General features: G+C 36.1%; 1 protein-coding gene across 1 annotated transcript; it reads right to left on the bottom strand.

Annotated features, from left to right (window-relative positions):
* Window positions 1-1,879: 1,879 nt before the first annotated feature.
* On the bottom strand, window positions 1,880-11,284 carry BPM3 (BTB/POZ/MATH-domains containing protein). Its single transcript, XM_090018739.1, has 5 exons — window positions 9,969-11,284; window positions 3,843-4,191; window positions 3,267-3,537; window positions 2,671-2,863; window positions 1,880-2,311 (listed from the first exon to the last, which is right to left on the bottom strand). The coding sequence occupies exons 1-5, from the start codon at window positions 10,364-10,366 to the stop codon at window positions 2,305-2,307; spliced, it is 1,218 nt and encodes a 405-aa protein (XP_089874865.1). The 5' UTR covers window positions 10,367-11,284; the 3' UTR covers window positions 1,880-2,304.
* Between the last annotated feature and the right edge of the window lie 13,324 nt (window positions 11,285-24,608).

The following is a 24,608-nucleotide window of genomic DNA, read 5'->3' on the forward strand; positions in this document are numbered from 1 at the left end:
CTTCATCCCAAAACAATTGGGGGTCGGCGATATGAACCAACAAAGAAAATCATTCTGTGTCTTCCACATGAATCCTTCTCCTCCAATCATTTCTACTCGGTGAGGTTCAAAGCATTCATATCATTTCCAATCATCTCCATCCAAGTCTTCCTAGGCCTACCCCGACCTCTTTTAACTATATATTTTCTCATTTCTCCATCCTTCTAACTGGAGCATCATTAGGCCTTCGCCGAATATGTCCAAACCACCGTAAACGGTTCTCTCTCATCTTATTTTCAATGGGTGCAACGCCTACCTTCTTACGTATCTCCTCGTTTCAAATCTTATCTTTTATTGGATTTCCACGCATCCATCTAAGCATAAGCATCTTAGCTACACTCATTTTACTAGATAATTGAAAATTTGTTTGCAAAATTAGAAAGGTTCCAGACTGCAAACCTCCATATTTTTTCTCAAACTATATTAAAATCTGTCATGGAGCAAAGAGGGTCCAGAATTCAATATGGGTCTGATGGGGTCTAAGGATTCAGATCCATCATGTGTTGGATCCAGTCAAGCCTGACTATTCTCAGATGTTCCCATGGAGTAAACGTTGGATACGGGTCTGGTAAGGAGCGACCTGGATCCAACTCACAAATATGCATGCCTCTGCTTCGTTTCTTTTCCGAGAATGAAAAGCCAAACCTTACTCTTGAGTTTGCTCAAGACCTGAGCCTCAGGTGCCTGCCCAAACCTGAGAATTTGGGTCTCGGGCCTGGACAGATGACTCGATCCAACTGCAGGACCGGCTTCATCGCGCTATCACGCTGTGGTACATGTTCTTGGATAAGTCTTACGGTGTCTTTGACAATTTGTTCATTCTTCACAATCTATCAAGCAAAATACTGAAATATAATAAAGTTTAAAACTATAATGGAATTGTCGTGGGTTTCCTTCTCATTGTCAGATTTACTCTATCAATAATACAGACAAATATATATATATATATATAGAGAGAGAGAGAGAGAACGCACTGTCAATAATACACAAAAAAAAGGAAAACCCATTTACCATGTTTGCATCTCTCTATATATATTGTTAAATGAGTTTTTCAGATGAACGTATATATGGAAAAAAAATTGCTTATATATAGAGATGAACATGTATATGTCACAAATTCATAAATATTTAACCAGTATTTATGATGTTGCGACCTTTAGTTTAAGTGAAGGGTCACACATATGCAGATTAAGTAGTAGGATATTTATGATATTACAGCATTCAATTTAAGTAAAAGTTAGCATATATGTTTATTCTAATTGGTAAAGTATATACTAATTTGCGATGTTAGGTTTCAGTCTAACTGGATATAAGCAAATAAACAACCAAGTAAAATATTTCAAAGTTTCAATCTAACTGAATGTTCGCAAAAAAATTATGCAAACTTTATGAAGTCCGCATAAGAAAAATGTGAAAATTTGAGAGTTGAACTAGCCAACGGGCAGCACAAAAGATAAAAAGATCCTAACGAAGCTGAGTATTTACAATTTTGGACATGAGGAGAATAGTAAAAAATTTGGAGTATTCCAAAAAATGCATTATTTTGAGACGTGCCGTTTGGTTCATACAGTAGGGACATTTTTCGATTAAGTAACACAGGCATCTGAACCCACTTTCAGTATTGGAATATTGGCATGTCAAGCATGAACCAACCCATATCCAGCCTAATTGTATTTAGGCCTCAAGGTGCACCACGGGTTTACACTGTTGAGAAAGCAACCACAAGTACAGCAGGCTTAGCTAGCGCAACTAGGTCTCTGATGATGGTTTCTCCATTCCTCATGCAAAAAAAAATGACAGGAGAGGAACAGGATCTGATCACATCAGACAAGGCATGAGATGAAGAAAGATGGCTTGGATCCACACCCTACTCAGGCTGGATGCTTTTTCCCCAAACGATTTGTTATTATACTTAGTCCGCTTGGTCACAAGTAGACCAGCCAAGCCCATTACAGTACAACATAGGCTCAGGCCAGACACGAACAAAACCAGGATCATTTTGAAACCACTGCAGCCCAATAACCACCTCTAACATTGGGTCCAGCCACTAGGTTCCAAGATGGCCACTGCCATATACTTCAAAAACAAAATAAAAAGGGGAAAAAGAAACCATGCTGCAGTTGAGCAGAAGCTCAAGCTCAAGCCCAACCACAATTATTCATTAAGACAAGCCATTCAGAGAGAGCTTCCACTCCAGCTTCGCGCAGCTTGGCATTCACCAGCAGTTGCAACCTCAGTCCCGAAAAGAGCTTGCTGCAAGTGCCCTCACTTCCTGTTACACAAAAGGTAGCTCAGATTGTGACATGCATCAAAGCAACATTACTAAAACTGAATGCATGGCTTGGCCCACGCCGGGCTCGGCACACCAGGCCAGGGGACGGCTGGATTTCTCCTGCGATGCACATCTCGAGTTCAAAACTCACGAGATGTGTCCCGTGCATGCACCGAAGCATGAGGGAAAGTTTTCCTGGTGGGTAGGGGGATAATGCCCATGAAACTTTTATGCCTAGGGTGCTGGAACGGGACATGTCAATGTTGCACCTCTCGGCCACTCAAAAATCAGCGGTTTCTCCCCGACATCAAAGATGCATAACAAAGGGTACTAGTAATGTAAGGATTAAGGACTAGGACCTCCTCCTGGTTCGCCTTCCAGTGGAATCACCAGCATCGCCTAAATTAAGCCAAGCCAGGTTGCTGCTGCTGCTTCTCTTCCTGCCTGTTGAGTTTGAGTCGTCGCTACCAGCTGCCACGGTCCACAGAAGATCAGACAAGAGCAATGGACATGTCTCAACCAAGTAACGGAAACCTCCTGACCTCATCACAGCTGCAACCAAAGAACAACAAAACGAGAGATTTTTCAGCACACCATGCTGGAACACTAACAAGGAGTTTTGACTATAGACAAGATCAAAATTTAAGATTAAAAAAAGTTATCAGAGTAATCCATCGTTCTCATGAAAAATGCATATATAATTTATGAAGTAAATCTTAAATATAGGCTAAAAAATCTTTGCCCAGACCAGCATTGATGAAATAACTAGTAGCACTGCGATTCCTAAAATGGACTACAATAGTCACCAGGAAAAATGTGTAGTAGAGCATGGCAGAATTTCAATAAACTCAGCAGATGAAAGCTTAAGGAACCATTACGACATTGAGAATTATTTATTTTAACATAACTCGAACATAATCTCAGAAAAGCAAAATTATTCTACTGCAATACATACCTCCCAAGTTTGTGCTGCTTGCAGCAAATTTCAAGCAGGCAGACTTCAGCTCTACGCAATGGTGTCGTTCTGCAAGGGCCACTGTTGTTGCCACTGTGTCCACACTTATGTCTGTGCATAATTTTGACTCGCATAGCAGTTTAAGCCTGTCCAGACCATAACGATCTGCCGCTTCCAATAAATGCTGCACCATATTGGTACAAGAACCCGTAGATCCTGCCACCTCGCATGCATCAGGAAGTTCATCAGAGTATATGAAGTTTAGCATTGCCTACAACAATGAAAAAGCACCAACAAAGTATTTATGTACATTACATCTTTCTAACACAAAAGCATAAAATAGTGCAGTTTCATGCTCCTAACACAGGATCTACAGTCACCCATGTTCATCAGGTCATGATCTTTGTGACACAAAAGTTAAAATGAAGAGGGTATTTAGATCGCCGTAGTCATAAGAGTGTCTTGAAACTGAAGGTAAAATGTGAAGGCATGAAACATGTCAATATTACGACAAACAAATCAAACATATTTTTCAAAGTGAAGCATGCTAAAAGGATAAGCATCTTAATAAGATACCTTGAAAACAAGTGGTTCTATATCCTCCACTACAACTTTGTCCATTTTTGGGTCTCCAATAAGGCCATAAAATTGAGCTCTGAAAACAGGGGAACGAGCAGCAAGGATTAATTTATGAGCCCTGAATGTCTCATCACCAACCTCAAAGGTTATGTCACAACCAATCCCCGAGTCCAAAAACTCCTTTAGACACTGACCAATGTTGGCAGGAGGTAGTGGAATCCCACACAGTTTTGGTCCCTCAGTACGAGTTCTGACAACACCAACTGTACAATGCATGGTCAGGGAATCATCCTTTATGTAATCTGAGGTTTCTAATAGTGTCCTCCTGAAAAAGCGTTTATAACCCCTGAGGCAAAAATTAATAATGACATCAGAACAAAGGGAATCAAACAACACAAACACACAAGAAGGATTGTTAACTTCCACAGCCATTTGCAGATATATATATAGAGAGAGAGAGAGACATAGAGAGAGAAAAAATGGGGATTGTGCTGCCCTCTTTTTTCATTAGATCACGTTAGGACCCTCCAAAAATCATAGCTTTAGATGTTTTATGCTAGACCCAAACCGTTAGATGTGTTTATCATTGTTTATTCAATAGAAAACATGTTTTTTTATTAAGCATCTTTATGCTCATATATGTATTTTGAAGCGGTAAAAAATCAATGGTTGATATTGTATTAAAATTTGATGATAAAATATTCACATTTTTACATCAAATCAATATGAAACAAAACTTGCTTCTTAATAAATAAGCAATGATAAACATATCTAATGGTTCAAATCTAGCATAAAACACCTAAAACTATGATTTTTGGAGGGTCGTGACCTAATGAAAAAAGGGGCAGCACAATCCCCATATATATATATATATATATATATATATATATATATATATATATATATATATATATATATATATATATATATAGGAAAAATATTTGGTAATAGCGAAGGTAAGGAATCATCGAGCTAGAAATCATAGGTGTAAATTGTATCAACCATATTCACAGATATCAGCGACATTTTCAAAATATCACAATATTATCACTGTAAATTCAGCATGCGATAATATAGATAAAATATCGCAATATTTTGAAAATATCACCAATTTCATAATATCACGATATTATCACGAGAATAAAGTGATATTCTCAATATATTATCACAATATTATCAATTAGTTATATTTTATTTATTTTTTATATTTTAAATATGTTTTTCTCAATATTATACAAATCATTACCCGTATCGATCGGGCTCAAAGTAACAACATATCGTATCATATCGTAAATTTTTAATAAAAACTTTCCAAAAAATCAAGAAAATCAGAAAAAAATAGCAAAAAATCTAAAAAAATCAGAACACATGAAACAATGATGAATTGCACAAAATACAACCATAAAATCACATATTAAGCATTTATGACTCTATGAGCTACATAAGACTTGCAATTAAGAACATGCCACAAGACATACTTTCATATTACAAAAACAAAAATAAAATATTATATAAAACCTCAATAATAATAATAATAATAATCTTCTTCTTCTTCTTCTTCTTCTTCTTCTTCTTCTTCTTCTTCTTCTTCTTCTTCTTCTTCTTCTTCTTCTTCTAAAATTAATACCAAGCCATGCAACTGATAACTGACAATGTAAATAAAAAGCAACACATAATTTAAATTTTAAACACAATTAAGGTCTTAACTAACAATATTAAATTCGCATTGCGATCAAATCGATCCCCTCGTACCTATGACCAAGGTATACGGCCTTTCTCCAATGGCCTCTGCTTCCCGGCCTTTTTCCTAACCTCCACTTATTAAAATGTCATAAGTCATTACTAAACTACTAAGAGTTCATGATAACTAAAAACATTATATTTAACCAACATCTTAGATGCAAATCTTCATCTCTAAAATTCTAAACTATAAAGATTTTAAAACTAAACTATCTTCTAGAGCCTATTTGCCAAATATTAGGACAATAATTTATCAGTGTTGCATCCAATTGTCGCGCGATGATCTCTTTATCTTAGGCCATTTTTTTGGCAAGTGGGTCATCATCATCATCTTCAAAATCTAGAACAATGGTTGGAACTCTTTTTTCTTTGCAATTTTGCAAATTTCTTCGTCTTTGAATTTTTTCTAGTTCAGCAATAATATCAGCACAAAAAGTGGCAGGAATAGATGGATAATCATATGGACGTACATTTTGACGAAGACCTAAAATATGTTGCTTAAAACTACACAGTCTACCTCTAATATTAGCACTACAAAACAGACATCTCAATAATGACCCTGGTCGTGGTACATCATCTATCATCTATGTTTTTGCAGTATTGTCATGCAGGATCATCTCTATAAGATGAACGTGAAGACGTCATCGAAAGATCTAAAACAAAACAAAACTAATTAACTACTAAATAAAAATATAGGCATACAAATATTCAACAACAAGTTTACACACACATAAAATAGGAATTTTTTACCTTAACCCACTTGAGTGAAAAAATGGTAGAAATGCACTCTTATTTGAAAAAATTGCAAAAGCCCTCTCCCTTGTGCATAGATCGCCCCCCAAATCACTCTCGCAGCTCCTAGGGTGTGTGGGTTCCCCACTAATGGCCTCTACACAAATGAGGGAGTCGACCCTCAAGAGATATTTAAAACCCAAAAAGTAAAAAAGTAACTTTCGGTTTTTTAAAGTGCGTCAAAGGTGTATCGTACGATACGCCCTGTATCATATGATACGCCCTAATAGAGAGGTGTATTGTATCAGTTTCTTCTAAAGTTACGATACTTACATTGATTTTTCTTCTTTCTTTTATATTTTTTACTTATTTCTTTTATTATTTATGTATTTTTTGTCAAAACATGATATTTTCTTACTTATTTTTGTTATTATTATATTTTTTAAGCCTCCAGATTTTCCCAAGAATTATCACCAAACCTATAATATCGCGTGAAATAGCCTCGACGAGATATAGCCGATACCAATATTTGTGACTATGGTATCAACTCAATCTAACCGCACAAATGTGTCCAAGATTTATCACCACACATGGTTTGTTTGCTAAAGATCAAGCCTTGGATCATACTTTTCCAACATAAAAACACAACTTTTTGAGTTATGAAGTTTTGGCACATTATGGGCCATTGATTTTTTAACCCCCTTAAAATCCTAATTACTTGTCATAATCACATGATTCAAAATAAGTTTCCAATTAAACAAACCATATAGATCACATCTATAATATTTGATTTACAAAAAAAATGGAATTTTTTTAAGAAAAGAGTGATTTCTACTCAATAGTTTTGTACCTTCATTAGCACAAAATATTTACCCATATATATATATATATATATATATATATATATATATATATATATATATATATATATATATATATATGGTACCCTCATGGGTAAGGAAACGCCTAGTTGAAACTAACAGTGGGAGGTTGTTTTAACCAAATCTAACCCCGTGGATGTGTTCAGCATGGTCAAACTACTACAGGAATCAATTCTTGGATCATATGTTTTTACATAAAAACACGAGATTTTGAGGGTTGATTTTTTTTTTTGGTTTTATAACTGGAAGAAACTACACCTGGCACCAAGACCTGATCACACTGGCGCAGCCTTCCAGACGTATGGTCGTTGTGCCAGTGGCATAAAACTCTAAGGCTAGGACCCCTTCCCCTGGTGCCTATGCTCAGTGTCAACTTGCGCAAAGGGGTGACGCCCATGGGAATTGAACCCTGACTGCCTGTCTAGCAGCCAAGGCCCCACCCCACTATGCCAATCCCCCTTGGGGAAAAAGAGGACAGGGTTGAAAATTTGGTACATTGTAGCTATTGATTTTTTAACCCTTGAAAAAAAATCTTATATACACATTAGAAAGACATGACTTAAGCACCAATTTCTACTAACCCAAACATGTAGATCGCATCTGGAGGATCAGAGATGTGCAAGAAAATAAAAATATTACTTCTCACTAGGGGGTTCCTTACCCACAGGGTAGCAAACATTAACCCATATATATGGTTTATTTATGTGTCTGCCTGCCTGTTTGCTTGGTTGTAGTATGATATCCAAACAACAGAAAGGAAAAACGAAAACAGAAAGAAATATCTTCTGTGCCTGGGGCACATCCAATTCTATCTTCTTCATTGAATCTATCACATAATCTCAGATTTCCTGTTATCCATCCTATGTTCCACCAAGAAACTAGATTTTTGGAACAACTGCAGAATTGCAGAAATAATTACTTAAGTATCTAGGTGTCTTGAATCTTCAAGTTCTCATAATAAATGCTTAGCTGCATGGTCTCTCCAAGGTGGTCCTTCCCCACAATCACTGAAAACAGTCAATGTAACCAACCGGCCTAAAACATGAATGCATTCAAAGTTGTGCACACAAAGTATCAGGGGTTAAAGAGGAAATTTTGGGGCTCAAAAGGAAGGAAACAAAACTTCAATTCCATGTTAGCCAATAAACAAATTAATCTCAATAAAAATGCATTCCAAGTATATAAAAGTTGCCAGTAAGTTCATGACCAAATGGTGGATTTCAACTTCCTTTTGGTGTTTAACAATGTTCATCTCAACTTCAAATTAAGACTGTCAAACTCCTCTATGAATCAAGCTACACTGATTGCACTTTGTTCCTTATTTTTCATTCACATCAATGAAACTAATAAAGTATTGTGATTGTGATTTAAGTCTATGGTTGATTTAAGACGGAGTCCATAATGTTACAAACAGAAAGCACATCTGATAGCTGGAACTATTCACTATTTTTAATGATTGGAATAGATGCACACTGGCTCGCTTCCTCTTGAATTGTTGACATATTTGTTGCTTCGTCATTTTTGGGTGTTACATGCATGATATTAGCACTAAATCTTCAGTTTTGTGTGTTTGTCTTGGTATGTTAAGAGGAAAATACATTCCAAATTAGGAGCATGAATTCTCAGTTTCATTGGCAATTGACCAACACTATATCCAGTTTCATTTGCATAATGGAACTCATCGGGTTTATAAATGACGAATATCTAAAAAGTTTGAATGGGCCGTATTTGGCTGGTACCTGGTACTTCTAGTAGATGGGTACGAAGAATCACATTTATCCTACTTACTGTACAAGCCTTGGCTCGGAGCCAAACCAGGTGATCTTCTGACTGACCTATCTCTTGGAACAACAAGTCTTTGTGTATCTTGAGCCACACTTGAGTGGATCCTGAGATGTTTAGTAAACTGGCCTGCAGAATCTGGGTTGGGCCTGCTTGTTAAAGAGTCATTTTCAGTCTCAGACCTTGTGGACTCCCACCAGCGGCCTACTTGAACTTGTTTGTGATCACGCACATAAGCACTCCCAATGTGCATGGCTGTATCAAGTGGGTTTTAAGTTTTAACCAACATTTAATCTCAAACCTGGTGGACTCCCATCTACAGAGCCTGGCCGACCCAAGACATAGGTCAAGCAGATCACTTCCTGGTTTGGACATGAGCATCATGCTAGATGTAATCCCTGAATATGGCCCAGATAGATGTCTTGGCTGAGGTTAATACATTATTATTTCACACAACTTCCATTGACAAGTATACTTTAACCTATGATATTGATTACCACCTGAGGATGCATAATGTTGATCTAAAGGCAAGCTTACCCACGGACACTGCAAGCCCCAAGAGCTGATTAAACTGGAAAACTGAATGAAATTGATTACCACCTAAAGATGCATAACATTGATCTAAAGGCAAGCTTACCCACGGACACTGCAAGCCCTAAGAGCTGATAAAACTGGAACAGAAAAAACTTTAATTCAAGCATCAAAGGAGTTGGGCTTATCATATAGTTTTTTAGATGAAACTGAATATCTTAGGTTCTATGATCATTAAGTGGTGTAGAGGGACCAATTTCAACGGATCCCTTATACACAACCTTATATATCAATCTCCAAAACAAATATTTAGCAGCTTATCCATAACATGAACTATTTGTTTCCATCCATTAACTCACAAGAAATACTAAATGACTAAAACTGGCCCATCTAGGTTTAGAATAAGCAAAGAAAAATGACAGGGGAAAGAACTCGGAATAATAAAAAAAGAACGTACCACATGCTGCCTTTGTACTTCAGTGTGTATGGGCCGCTCTCAAGAGCCCTATCAAAGTGGGTGTGAACTTTGTGTTTTTCCTTCCCACTCTGGTCTACCAATGTCAATTCAAAGAGTGCCCTCACATCCGTGCCATCACTCGCCAACGCAATGAAGACGGACACATATAGGGCATTATCTTCAGGATTTTTTCCATCAGGGTAGAAGTACACTGCCCAATCATACCCACCAACCGTAAATGTATCACTTATTAGGTATTTTCCTATGCCCATGCCCTTCGCTAGTGAATAGCCTGTTATGGTGAACTTGTGGGAGCCATTGACGGTCTCGATTACTGATTTGGAGAATGAATCCTTGGACGAATCTGATGTTCCAACTGCTTTACCAATAGCATCCATTTCCACCTTGGTTATTTTGTCAAACAATATATTCTTCAATCGCTACCTTTCTCCTCCTAAATCTTGGTATTACAAAGACAAAAACACCAACGAAAACTGCACTTAGCAAGCCAAACTCTAGTTTTCCCGTTGCAGTATCCTAGTAGGGCTTCATTTCCCCCCTAAATCTTCGCATCCAAATCCCAAAGATCAAAAGTTAGGGTTCCCACACCATATGCATAAAATGTTCCAGCCACAACCTGATCGGATTGTGCCAAATTCTCGAGTTTTTAGGCTGTCCTATCTTGATCTACTTTTCCTCCTAACTCTTACCAAAAGCCAAAAGATCGCAAAAAGTGGGTTCAATAAACACAGGCGTTAACCGTTCCTATCAAAAGACTCCCCAAATTACATAAAGTTCTAGGTTTCCCTATGGCGACCTTTTTCCTCCTAAATCATGGCATCCAAACCCAAAATATCAAGAAACTAGGGCTTTCCGTTCCACATGCGGCAACATTTCCTGCCAAAACTTTCTCAGATTACGTAAAAAATCTCACTTTCCCGATTCTACAATCCTTCCGAAGCCAACAATTCTCCGCCCAATTCTTCGAGTCCCCGACGACAAAGAACAAAAAAAATAGGGTTTAGAAACCGCCCGGATCAACACTTACAGCCACAGACCTCCCCAATTACCGGCGAAACGTCCAGCAGAACCCTAGACTTAAGAACCAAACAAGATCTTGCCCTAACCCTAATTCGGTGACGACGAAAGAGGAAGGAAGGGAGAAGCTTGGAGAACGGAGACGCGTACTTTCCAGCCGGAAGACGGACGGAATCCACAGACGGAAGACGCGAACCTCGCCGAAAAAGTGCCGGCTGGAAGGTATTCTCCGGCTGCCGTTTCTCGGGGAACGTTCGGGAAGGAGAGGGAGCGAATGCGGTCTCGGCTCTTCCTCCTATATCTGGCTCTCATATACGCCGCGTCATACGCGGGGAGAGCACGTGCCTGCGGACGTCGCAATTGGTTCGAGGACTGTTCGCTCGTGCGACCAATCTTTTCGCCATTGGCAAGGCTTGTTCGCACATGCGGCGCAATCGTTTCCGTGTACCGAATTTCCTTGATCTTCGATACCGGTTCCAGGCGCTCAGATCTCGGGTCTCACAATATCGGATCCGGACTAGAACCGATTCGATATCTTTAGTTTCCTTTTGTGCATTTGGTTATGCAGCAATTTGGGGATGTCTCCTCCAGCGTTACGCTGGGAACAAGGACGCGGATCCAGGTTAGACCCGATTCGATATCTTTAGTTTCCTTTTCAGCATTTGGTCATGCCCCAATTAGGGGGTGGCCCCGATATCAAGGACGTGGGGTGCATCGTTTAAAAAACAAAATGGGCGGAGGGAGGGTCTCTCCTTTTCTTTTTTGTTGTTGTTTAATTGTAATTTTTTTTCTTCCCACTCTTTCATGTTAGAGCTCTAAATAATAAATTTCTTTAATCATTGCTTTGAATCAAATTTTTTAATTAGAGCTTTTTATATTTAATTTGATTAAAGCTATTTTTTATTTTGTTTGATTAAGATTTTTTTCATTGATCTTTAATTAAGGATTTTGATATTTAAATTGATTAGGGTTTTTCTATTTGATTAAGGCTTTTTTACTAGAGCTTTAAATCAAATATCATTAATTAGGGCTTTTGATATTTAATTTGATTAGGGTTTTTTTCTTTGATTAAGGCTTCAAATTAAAATTCTTTAATTAGGGCTTCTTATAGTTAATTTGATTAGGGTTAGAATTAAGGCTTTTTATATTTAATTTGTGGTTTAATTTTCTTGTAGTTTAGGTTTTGGGGTTTATTTAAGATTTTTTTTCTTGCATTTTAAGGTTTTTGATTTATTTATGGTTTTTACATTTGTATATAAAAAATTATGAATTCTTATTTTTTCTCAAAATACCCAAAATTCAAATATGTTTTTGTACTTGGATCCAGTTTGGGGTCAATATTCAAGGCCAAAATCCATAATTATTTGATAAATTTTCATAATTAGCTCCAATATGACACCGATTAAATAATTTACATATCAAAAAATATCAATTACCTAATTTTTAAATAATTTTTGATATTTAGATCCAATCTAAGATTTATATCAAGGCTAAAATCCATAATAAACATGTTCAAACACTTATATGGTGGGGCAGATCAAGTTGTATGATTCAAAACAAAGTTATCCGACCAATTATCTGTATCAAAGTTGTTTGCACGACATAAAAATCAAACGTCGGATACAAGGAACATAACTTCTTGTTCCATCAAAACAAACGTTGAACATAGTACAGTTACAAGATAGACAAATGTTATGTTATTTTGTGCAATCTTTGTAAGCAATTAAACACACCCTTAGGGCTTATGTCGCAATGTTATGGGTTTGTAGCTCGAGATTGACTCATTTAAACCCAACTCATACGCATTTAAGTAAATGAGTCAAGCTTGATCAAGCATTCAAGATCGATTAGACTGATTAAGCTATGCTAATAGAGTCATATAGTAGCTAGTTATAGGATATATAAAGGCTCTTTTTTTAATGATGAAAAACTCTCGCCGAGAACCAGGCCCACTTTGTTGTGAGTTAAATTTTGGTTGGGGTCACCGACACTCAATTATTTCAAGGAAAATAGTCCCCATGCACACATTTCACATGCAATTATGATAATTGGGTTGGATCAGAACATATCCTTACCCAACACATTGATATCCACAATTGTAGCATGGTCATTTGGTAGAGGTGTTTGTCTTCAACTTTGAATTTAGTTATTAGTTTGGGTTGGATATTGTATTTTGTTTGGATTATGAATTGCTACAAGGATGAGGGTCAATAACGACTATTTTTCTCGCTGATATTGCTTTATTTCTCACCACTATTGGCCTATAATGGTGATAATTCTCATTGATAAGTCACCGTAAAGAAATGGCCTTTGTTGACCAATAACGAAAACATTTATAGGTCATCGTTAAAGATGACCCAACACTAGCAAGATTACTTATAGGAACTGGGAGCACTAATAGCGGCAAAGTAGCTTATAATGGTGTGGTTATTTTAACGGCGAGATACTCAATAACGGTGAGCATTAACTAGCCTTTGTAGGTTATAACAGGAGAAATCAGTTCGTCATTATAACCATCCTATAACAATGAGATAGGGATCTTGCCTATAACGGTGAGATAGGAATGTCTTCGTTATAAGCTATAAACTTGCAAATTTCAATCTGAAAATTAGTTTGTTTGTTTTTACACTCACATTTATACTTCAAATACTTATACTTCCAATACACTTCAAATATACACTTACAACAAAAACTTCAAATACACTGGAATTAGCAGTTGAAACATACATTCAACAAAAACTTCAAATACACTTCAAACATGCATCCTCATACATTCAACTTCAAACTCACTTCATCCTCTTCAAGCCTACAATAAATAAACTTCAAATACAAAACCCTTACACTCCTTACATCCTTTACAAGCTTGCAACAAATACACTTAAAATGCAAACCCTTTACACTCCATACATCTTCTCTGAGTCTGCAACAAACATATATACTTCTACAATTCACGTAAATCAAAATTTAATTATTGCAATTATAAAAAAGAGTTTAGAAATCAAAACATATACACTACAAAATGTGAGTTACTTACAAAGGTGTCTTCTGCTTCACTACAAATGAATGTTGTCGTTATAGGCTATAAACCTGTAAATTTAAAACTAAAAACTAGTTTAATCTTTTTTATATATATTCACATTTACACTTCAAATATATACACTTCAATAAAAACTTTAAATATACTAAAATTAGTAACTGAAATATATATTCAACAAAAACTTCAAATACACTTCAAACATACATCCTAAAACATTGAACTTCAAATCCACTACATTCTCTCCAAACCTGCAATAAATACACTTTAAATACAAACCCCTTACACTTTCTACATCATCTTTAAATCTGCAACAAACATATACACTTCTACAATTCACATAAATCAAAATTTAATTATAGCAAATAGTTTAGAAATCAAAGCATAGGGAATAAGAAACTTACCCTCGTTTGTATAACACACTTGTCATCAGTTCTTACCCATCTATTTTAATCTACAAATAACAAATTAAGAATCTATTATATTAAACATATTTAGCACTATACTAGATGGAAAAAAGATAAACTTAGGAAATAAGAAATGTATCATTGTTTGATACTTCTAGAGGTATGAAGATGATCCATTTATATGTTAAATTGTTTGTTTTGCTCTATTCATCAATTTTTTCACACTTCTGAGTTGACTCTCTTAGGAGGATGTTGTCCTGTTGTGTCGCATCACAGAGTCAATCTTTATCTTCTATAAAATTGCACAATAAAATATTTATCAATTATCCTTTAAAGCATTGTCAGAACAAGCATTACAACCTCGGGTCTTGTGCTACCTCATATTTAATGATATTTTTATTATAATAAACAAGCATTGCAAGCTCAATTTTATGAAAAAATATCGTAATACCTTTTGAGAAACTTTTATTCATTTGCCTTTTTACGATTTACATCTTGAATCATTGCACTTTGGGCATGTTATGTTCTTCTCATGAAGCACACAATCATTCATGCATGCATCTATCTTCACGTAGTCAAAGTTGGTGTGATTCACAAATTTATTCACCTCATAGTGAGAGTTTGGCAATATTTTTCAATTAGGCTATACTTCCTTCAACAAATCAATAAACATATTGAATGATTTGTTACTCCAATTGTTCATTGTTTTAATATGTAACAGCTTGATAGTGAAAACTAGTTTTGTTAAGTTTGTATAACCTCGATATAAATCTCTCTGGGTATCACCCATTAAGTCATGAAGAGGCCTATATTTGTCATCTAGAGTTTGATCCAATATTGTACCCATAATAACATCGTCCAACATTTCTTTGTCCCGATCATGAAGCTTTGTTATATCCTCTCTCTCGTCATGATGTACATGCACTACATCTACATGGGTTTTGGCCACACTCACATTGGACTAAATATATTTCGTAGTAGAACCACATTCAATCAAATGTAGTTTGATAATTGGTAGAACTTTATATTTTTTATTCTTGCAGTCACAATATGGGTATCACATCCTACTAGCAGAATCAACATGAGCATGTGATGCTTCAAGGAATTAATCAATTTTAGATGTATAAAGTTTTGGACTTCTGTCATGAATGTGTATCTATGATTGATCTATATTCATAGATGGCGACCCCACTGTATTCAATAAGAGAATATTTGATCAATGGCGAAAAAAATAATAAACAACCTAACCATTTAGTTTATATAAAAAAAACTAAATCAATAACCTAAATCCTAAAAAACATCAATATTCTAAACAAATCAAACATTCATTGATGCAAATTGTTTTGATCAAATTGGACTATATAGATGTGATCTACATCATCATCTAGTGAAGATCAACATTTGAATAACCAAAATCCAATTTGTTTGCATGGTTTTTTGGCAATCCAAAAATCAATGGTTGAGAATGAACAAGATTTTATGATTTAAAAAATAAACATTTCAGGATCATTATTGTAATTTCTTTCTCTTTTCTTTTCACAAAATATAGATTGTGTTCTGACTTTTATCTCTAATTCACTTCTAGTAAGTACAAATATTAACAACCATTGAAACAAAGTAAGATGCATATAATCACAAAAACACACACAAACTCAAACACCAAATATCTTGGGAAAATGCAAAGAAAAAGAAAAATTCACATCTACTCAACAAAAAGAGAAAAAAAGAAATTTTTTCTTCAAACTCGATGAATACATAACCCAATCTCTACATAAAATAATGCTGCAGCAAATTTAAAGGCATCAAATGCCAAACCCCTAAAAGGGAGAATACGTTATACAAAACCCCAAAAAGAAGAACAGATTACAAATAAAAAACAAAGAAATAAACATACATCACAAAAAACATAATTTAGAACCAAACATACAAAATCAACGATTATAGAATAAGATTAAACTAGCTGATTTGTACATAACCGAAACATATCTATTTGCATTGACGAATATGTATCTAAATTTGATCCCAAGTAGACAACACTAAAAAAAGAACTTGAATGCAGAAAGAACCAAATATATATATATATATATATATATATTCATTCGATTTCAGAAATTATGACACTCATGCTCAATGGCTAATATAAAACTCACATAGACAATCAAAATGGAAAAAGAACCCGAATTCCAATCCGAAAAAACACCAAAACCACACTGCAAACCAAGACCCCAAGTTTCAATTCCAACTAAAAAACACGAAGAAATGTTGAATGGAGACAAAAAAACCCAAATATCAAAACCATGCACCCTAATCATTGCCCAAAGCCCTAAATTCCCAAAAGAAACTCCATTTTTGTCCCAAAAGAAAAAAAGAAAAAAACTCATATTAGTAAGAGAAAAAAGAGACCCAGAGAGAGTGGTCCCTCCGTTTGGGTTAAATTCAGAAGGGAGTGGGGTCTAAAGATAGCAGGGGGAGATAGCGAAGACAACCAAGCAAGAAATGAGAGAGAGAGAGAGAGAAGGAGGAGGGAGGAAGGAGACATGTGTTGGGTTCTAGATTGCTATTGCGAGAGAGATGGGGGTTGAACTGGGCTTGGGGTGTCAGGCGAGCCGTCACCAGCCAGTGTCACCAATTGTTCATGAGAGATAGAGAGGGAGAGAAAGAGAAAAATATAAAAAGGGCCCGTCAGTCCCTTTTTAAATATGATTCGATAACAGTGACATAATTGTCATCATTATAGAGTAATCCCCTATAACAACAAAATTCAGAGCTCGTTGTTATTAATCTATAACTTCAAGATCTTCTGCCTATTAAATATATGCAATAAGGCGCTTTAATAACAATATTTAACATCTAGATAATTTTGTTGCTATAAGCATATCTTTAACAGTGACATCTAGAGATCGTTGTTATTCTTTAATGGTGAGATGTGTGCAGGGGTAAGGCCCGATCTAGCTCACCGTTATTGATTATGGAATAATGGTCAGATTCATGGTCATAGTAGAGTAACAATGACATAATATTTATGTCACCGCTATTACCTATCATTTAGCGAAGAAAAAACTCTCATCGTTATTGTGTGATTAATAGCAGTTTTCTCATCATTAAAGAGTAATCACTATTGACCCTCATCCTTGTAGTGCTTATTTAATAGTTGTTTGATTGACAAGCATGTACTTTAAGATTACAAGGAGTATTGACTATTAGGAACATGGATTTATGCAGTTTCACAGTAAATTTTCACTCAGTTTGCAAAAACATATCGTATATCAGCTACCATATATATGATGCCAATAGATCAGGTTTCATTTTGGGCATTCAATTGAAACCAAATATGATTAGTCAGGTAAGTCAAGTGCTATTTAACAATGGGATTTGGATTCACTGTGCATTTTTGCATCCTAATTTGAACTGAGTCTTAATCTAATGAATTACATAAAAACTTATTAACTAAACAAACACATATTTGGAATTATTTTTTTTATTTGATTTATTCAAATCAGAAATCGATTGGGCAAGATTTGGTTAGGTTGAATTCTATACCCATGTACATCCGCATCCATGTGATCAGAAATAAGATTAATAAAACTTAGGGTTGGTATTCTTAAAAAATATATATATATATATATATATATATATATATATATATTCAAAGAAAAAACCTACGACTAGTAAACAAGTTTAACCAACTAAGCTTAAAGCTTTCAAGCTTGGCTCATTATTATGGCGAGCTAAGACTAGTTTGAGATTGTAATGAGCCTGAGTTAAATGAGTTGTGTTAGAGCTGGTTTGTTTATTAAAAAAATGCATTTTTTCAAGGTTGGGAGAAACAAGATTACAAAAAAATACATGTAAAATATATTTCTTATTACTAGACAAGCTTATACAAGTCGAGCCAAGATAAGTACCTGTTGTTTATATTCATCTTGCTTAGTCTATTTTACGAGTTTGAACGATTTTTTTACAAGCCGGATATGAGCCTAGTATTGAGTGTCTCATCTTGTTTCCTATCCCTAACAAAACCCCTTAGGGCTTTGTCTACTTCCATTTAAAAAAAGGAAATATGACCAGCAGTGGTTGAAATCTATGTAAAAATCTATCCCTACACATGCACAAAGCACCAATATACTAACGACATGGTGAATCTTCGTAAGAAGCCATCTGGCCCATATCACATAGTTGAGTAGTAGCTAATAATTATTAAAGTTTCTTAAATTTTGGTTTTAATTCTCTAATTGCTTTTGTAAATTTCAAATGATCACCAAACTTATTGTTCTCACTTTTTGTTTGCTTGATGTAAATGCTTCTTTGCTTTTGTTAAGTGCTTGTAATAGCCTTTGGCCTAAGAACCCCTAGGTACAAGGTGAATTCGAGATCTTTTTGTACTTGTTAACTTTGCTTAAGAAATTATTGCATTCTTGGATTCTTCTATTCTCTTTGCCTCACCGCTCTCTTTATATGATTGTGTGTCTGCATGCTTGTACGACAAACTTAAAAGGTCATTTTAGTGTTGGGGTACACCAAAGCATGTCACATGGCTCTTAGATTTTAGCCCGTGACAAGTTGGTACCAAATCCTTTTTGATGTTGGGATTGATAATGCCTTCTAAAAAGCAGAAGAATATTCATTTGGGTAGTCAGATTCCTCCCAAAAAAGAGTTCATGGTTGATGATCGCGTAATAACTCTCATGTGTGATGTCGTTGAGTTGACAAGAGTTGTAACCAATGTAGAGCATATGGTTAACGTTTCTAAAACTACTTTCAAGATGCTTGATCAAAAGATCAAGACTGCAATAGAGGTAGTGGAAGACTCTGTGAATAGTCTTGCCACCAAATTTGATGATCTACTGAAGAGATTCAACATCATAGTCGAGGAGAAGACCAAGGTCCGCAGAAGAATGATCAGCTGAAGCGACAATTGATGATTGTCTCAGCTGGTGGAGCAACGACACATGGGAACATACCATGTATCAAGTTGCCCGAGCCTACAAAGTATAAGACCACTCGAAACTCAAGAGATCTCGAGAACTTTATTTACTTAATGAACCAGTACCTCAAGGTTTGAGGTATCATGGAGAATGCAGATACCTTGCACACCACAATGATGTACCTTACAGATACCACTATGATTTGGTGAAGACGTTGCTTAAGCAATGTTAGACATGGGCTTGTCATGGTAGATTCATAGAAGGATCTCAAGATAAAACTCTGTGACTACTTTTTGCCTAAAAATGAGGAAAGAATGGCTCGTAACAAGATGTTACTACCGAAATAGATGAGATTAGTGCATGATTATGTTAAGGATTTCACCTCGATGATGTTAGACATTAAGGACATGGGTGATGCAGACCGATTGTTTCACTTCATGCATAACTGTAGGTGTGAGTTGGTACGGAGCTCAACTGACAATACCCTCCAACTCTTATTATGGCACTTGCTACTTCAGAGCGATTAGCAGAGATTTATAAGCGTAATACGATATTTTAGGACAGACAATTTGGAAATAACTATAACAACAATAGGAGGAATAACAAAAGGAGCGACCGAGGAGATAATGTTGGCAACATGAACCATCAAGGTAATAACCTTTAGAATGGGTCAATCAGTGTTCTAACAGGAACCACAGTAAAAAAATGCAGATAACTGCAACCCTAGAGTTGTGAACGTCGTCCAAACTGAAGATAGGTGTATTATCACAGAAGCGTCGATTATTGGCTCAATGCAGATGATAAATGCAATAAAGGTGACACTTGTCGTCTAATCACTCATGAGAAAAAAGTTGATGTACTTGAAAGTCCTAAATGGAAGACTCACCAAGGTATTGGTAGACACGAGTGCCACATGCAACTTTGTTTCTCTTGAAAAGGCAAAGTGATTGAGGCTACAATGGAAAAAAAAGATAGTCGGATGAAGGCGGTCAACTTTGAAGCCAATTCTATCTATGGAGTTGTTCATGATGCACTAGTGTAAATCTTGAATTGGTTTGAAAGGGCCACATTTTTTGTAGCTTCGTGGATTATTTTAGGGTCATCCTTGAGATGAAATTCCTATGAAGCAAGAAGATTGTGTTGAAGTCTCATATGAATGTTATCAAATTTGAGGATGAGAAGCAGTCATGTATGATTGCCACACTGCCTGTGGCGAAGCCTTGCAAGCGCTTGGCCTCTGTGCTTCAACTAAAGAATGGTCTCAAAAGAGGTGATGAGACCTTCTTGTGACGTTCCACGAGATTGGAGAAGAGGAAAGTGTTGTTGATGTCCCAGTGGCCTTAGCGCCAGTGTTGAAGGAGTTTAGTCATGTTATGTCTGTTGAATTGTTGACAAAGTTACCTCAATGGATAGAGGTAGATTATTAGATTGGGTTAGTGTCGAATGCATAACCACTCTCAATGGCATCGTACCACATGGCGACTATTGAGTTAGCGAAGTTGTAGAAATAGTTGGATGGCATGCTAGAAGCCGAGATTATTCGATAGCCCAAAACACCCTTTGGAGTGCCTATGCTATTCCAAACAGAGCATGATGGGTCAAAGTGCTTGTGTGTGGACTACCAAGCATTAAAGAAATTGATTGTGAAGAACAAATATCTACTTCCTTTGATCAAATTTTGTTTGATTAGTTGGGTAAGGCTCGTGCCTTCTCGAAGTTGGATATGTGATCAGGTTATTGGTAGGTTAGAATTCCCAAAGGAGATAAAGCCAAGACCACCTGTGTGGCTCGTTATGCGGCGTTCAAGTTCCTTGTAATGTCATTCGGCTTGACAAATGCACCTGCAACTTTCTCTAGCTTGATGAACAAGATATTTTATTTACACCTTGACAAGTTCATTGTGTTTTACTTGGACAATATAGTGGTGTATAACAATTCGATATAAGAACATATTCAACACCTTTATATTGTGTTTTAGACACTAAAGGATAATGAGTTATACATGGAGTGAGAGAAGTGTTTATTTAGCTTATCGAAAATGCATTTTCTTGGCTATATTATGAGAAGAGGCATACATATGATGGATCACCAAAAAGTTAGGGCAATTCAAGAGTGAAAATCACCTGCTAAAGTTCCTGAGTTGTGTTATTGCCAATTATTATTGGCAATTCATTAAGGGATATTCTTTAATCGCTGTCCCCACTTATTGATCTACTAAAGAAGGACAAACCATGAGTGTGGTCTGATGCTTGTCGAGAAGATTTCAAGAAGCTAAAGCGTGTAATGATTGAGAAACCTACGTTAAAGTTGCCCAATTGCCATAAGTCATTCAAAATGCAAATTGTCACGTTTGACTTTATGATTGGAGGGGTGTTACTATAAGAAAGGCATCCCATTGCATTTGAGAGTCATAAGTTGAAGGATGTCAAACGACACTACACTGTGCATGAGCAAAAGATGTCAGCTATCGTGTGTTGCTTCCACATGGTGACACTACCTTTTGGGTTCACAGTTCGCTGTGTGCACTGACAATGTGGTGACAAACGATTTTCAGACCCAAAAGAAGTTGAGTTTGAAGTAAGCTCGTTGGCAAGAATTTCTTACAAAAATTAATATAGTCCTTGAGTATAATCCGGACAAAACCAATGTCATTGCTGATGCCTTGAGTCAAAAGGCGAAACTTACAGCGTTGCACGAAGGAGAAGGCAATGCTAACCAACTGACGGATGATCTTCTCAAGCAAGTTAAAAAATGATTGATTAATGATATGATGGTTCATCTGATTATCACTTTGGTGAAATAAGAAAAAACCCAAAGATTTTGGTTAAAAGATTATTTGCTTTGCACCACTGGGGCTCATCTGTATATCCCATGGTGGGGTACTCTACAGAGGTGCTTGATGCAAGAGTGTAAAAAACACATGCTGAGTTGGGCATCCAGGGGAGTAGAGGACATTGGTGTTAATGGAGCATGCATATTATTGATTGCAAATGCATGATGACATAGATGCATATATGCAGACTAACTTGATTTACCAACAAGACAAAGTTATCAACTAGAGATCAAGAGGATTGTTAGAGCTATTACTAGTGTCAAGTCATCCATGAGAGTGATTTACCATGAACTTCATTGTCAGCCTACCAAAGGCATAAGTTTGCAATTCAATTCTTGTGGTTGTAGACAAGTTTTCAAAGTATGCTATCTTCATACTTTTCTCTACCACTTGCTCAGTTGCTGACAATGCAAAATTGTTCATGCAACATATAGTAAAGTATTGAGAAATCCCAAAGAGCATTGTTAGTGATCAAGATACTCACTTCAATAAAAAAAAATTGTGTGAGGTATTTTGATTGATGGGGATAAACTTGCATTTCAGGACTAATTTTTATCCTCAGACAAATAGGCAAACAGAGCAAATTAATGACATACTAGAGGAGTATCTTCGACACATTGTTAGTTCCAACCAGATATTGGGTGGATTTGCTTGATGTTACCCAATTTCGTTACAACCTTCAAAAGAGTGAGTCATCTGGCCACAGTCTATTTGAAGTTGCAATGGGACAATAGTCGTAGACTCTGCACTCTCTTGCTTTGCGAGAACGTGAAAAAACACCTTATGCATACCAGTTTGTCAAAAACTGGAAAGACCAGGCAAAGATGAAGAAAGTGTATTTGAATAAGGTAGTAAAGTGCATGAAGAAATGAACAAATGAGAAGTGTCGACCTACAAATTTTCATATTGGAAATAAGGTGTTGGTATAGCTCTTTCCTGAGCATACTTTTATTTTTAGGGACACCATAAATGCCTCATTTGCAAATATGACAACCCCTTCACCATCACAAAGTGTGTTGAAAACTTGGCATACAAGTTGGACTTGCCTATAGATTTTCAAGTGCATCTAATCTTTCATGTATCCAACCTGAAGTTGTTCTATGAAAATGAAGGAGATCCATAATGGAGCATGTCTCATAGTGCTGCTATCCTTCAACGCACATGTTCAATAACCAATATTTCACGTAGAGAACCAGAAGTTATTCTCAATGACTACCTTGGTGAAGTGATAAGTACTTGGTGCAATGAAAAAGTCTACTATAGAGTGAAGCTACTTGAGAGAAAACAACCAACATGTGTAAGCACCATCAACTTGTGGAGGAGTATCATGCACGCTTATCATTGAGGATGATGCTAACTTAGGCAGGAAGAGTCTTTCAGACCATGTTTTTCACTTTTTGTTTGTTTGATGTAAATATCCCTTTGCTTTCATTAAGTGCTTGTAAGGACTTTGGCATAAGACCCTCCAAGTACAAGGTGAATTCAAGGTCTCTTTTTACTTGTTAACTTTACTAATAGAAGTTCTTGCACTCTTTCATTGAGTGAGATATGTTTTTCTAGATTATTAGGAAAACTTTAACTCAAGTTAAGCATATGAAGGTGAAGGTAATGACATGGTAGGTCCTTATTCAACAATTGTGGTAAAAACTCATATAAAGTCATTTGTATTAGGGGTGTCAATGGGTCGAGTTTACCTAGACCCAACCCAAACCCTATAGTGTTCGGGTATGGTGATAAACCAACAAACTAGATTAACACTGGGCTCTGGACCTGAAGGTTTGATTAATACATGAATTCGGGTATAGTTTATGAAATTTTATACTAGACCTGGACTTGACACAAGTTTCGATTAAGACTTGAAATTTTTTAATGTAAAAACAATAAAAAAATATTATTTTACTAGTTATGGTCTGAGTATGGTTTTATAATATAGATTCTAACCCAATACCATACCCCAAATTTTGTTCTATGTATTGTACTTGGTGAAAGGTCACTTTTCTAATTTGACATTTGATTTAACCCATAGGTGGCCGATACACATCGTATCAGAAAATCGATACGCTGCAAGTTTGAATCAGTTATTTTTTAATAAATATAAAATATATATAATTGAAATTAAAGGCAAAATGAAAATTTTCTAATTTTAAAAGAAGGAAGTCTGATTTTGTAACTACGAAAAACAATAACATATAAATGAAAAATTTCCCCCAAAAAACCCACGGAAAGGAAATAAAGGGCTTGAATTTCCCACAATTTAGGGGGTTCACTTACAAGCAATCTTTATTTTTTTTCTTTTTTCCCAATTCCAACATTTACACTGTGGCGGGGGCACCGCTTGCGCCACTCGCCAGTTGCTGCTCGTCGAGGTGTCTGCTTACTTCTCCCTCTCTCTCTACGTTGTCT

This window comes from Nuphar pumila, chromosome 10, assembly GCF_984573655.1.
Source record: "Nuphar pumila chromosome 10, dmNupPumi1.hap1.1, whole genome shotgun sequence".
NCBI lineage: Eukaryota > Viridiplantae > Streptophyta > Magnoliopsida > Nymphaeales > Nymphaeaceae > Nuphar > Nuphar pumila.

Excerpts from the sequence above, each read along its gene's own strand:
- BPM3 (XM_090018739.1), bottom strand. The coding sequence starts at position 10,366 with ATGGATGCTATTGGTAAAGCAGTTGGAACATCAGATTCGTCCAAGGAT. Across the intron at positions 4,192-9,968 it reads AAGTACAAAGGCAGCATGTG|GGGTTATAAACGCTTTTTCA; the intron begins GTACGTTCTTTT and ends TTTTTGCCTCAG. Across the intron at positions 2,864-3,266 it reads AAGCAGCACAAACTTGGGAG|CTGTGATGAGGTCAGGAGGT; the intron begins GTATGTATTGCA and ends CTTTGGTTGCAG.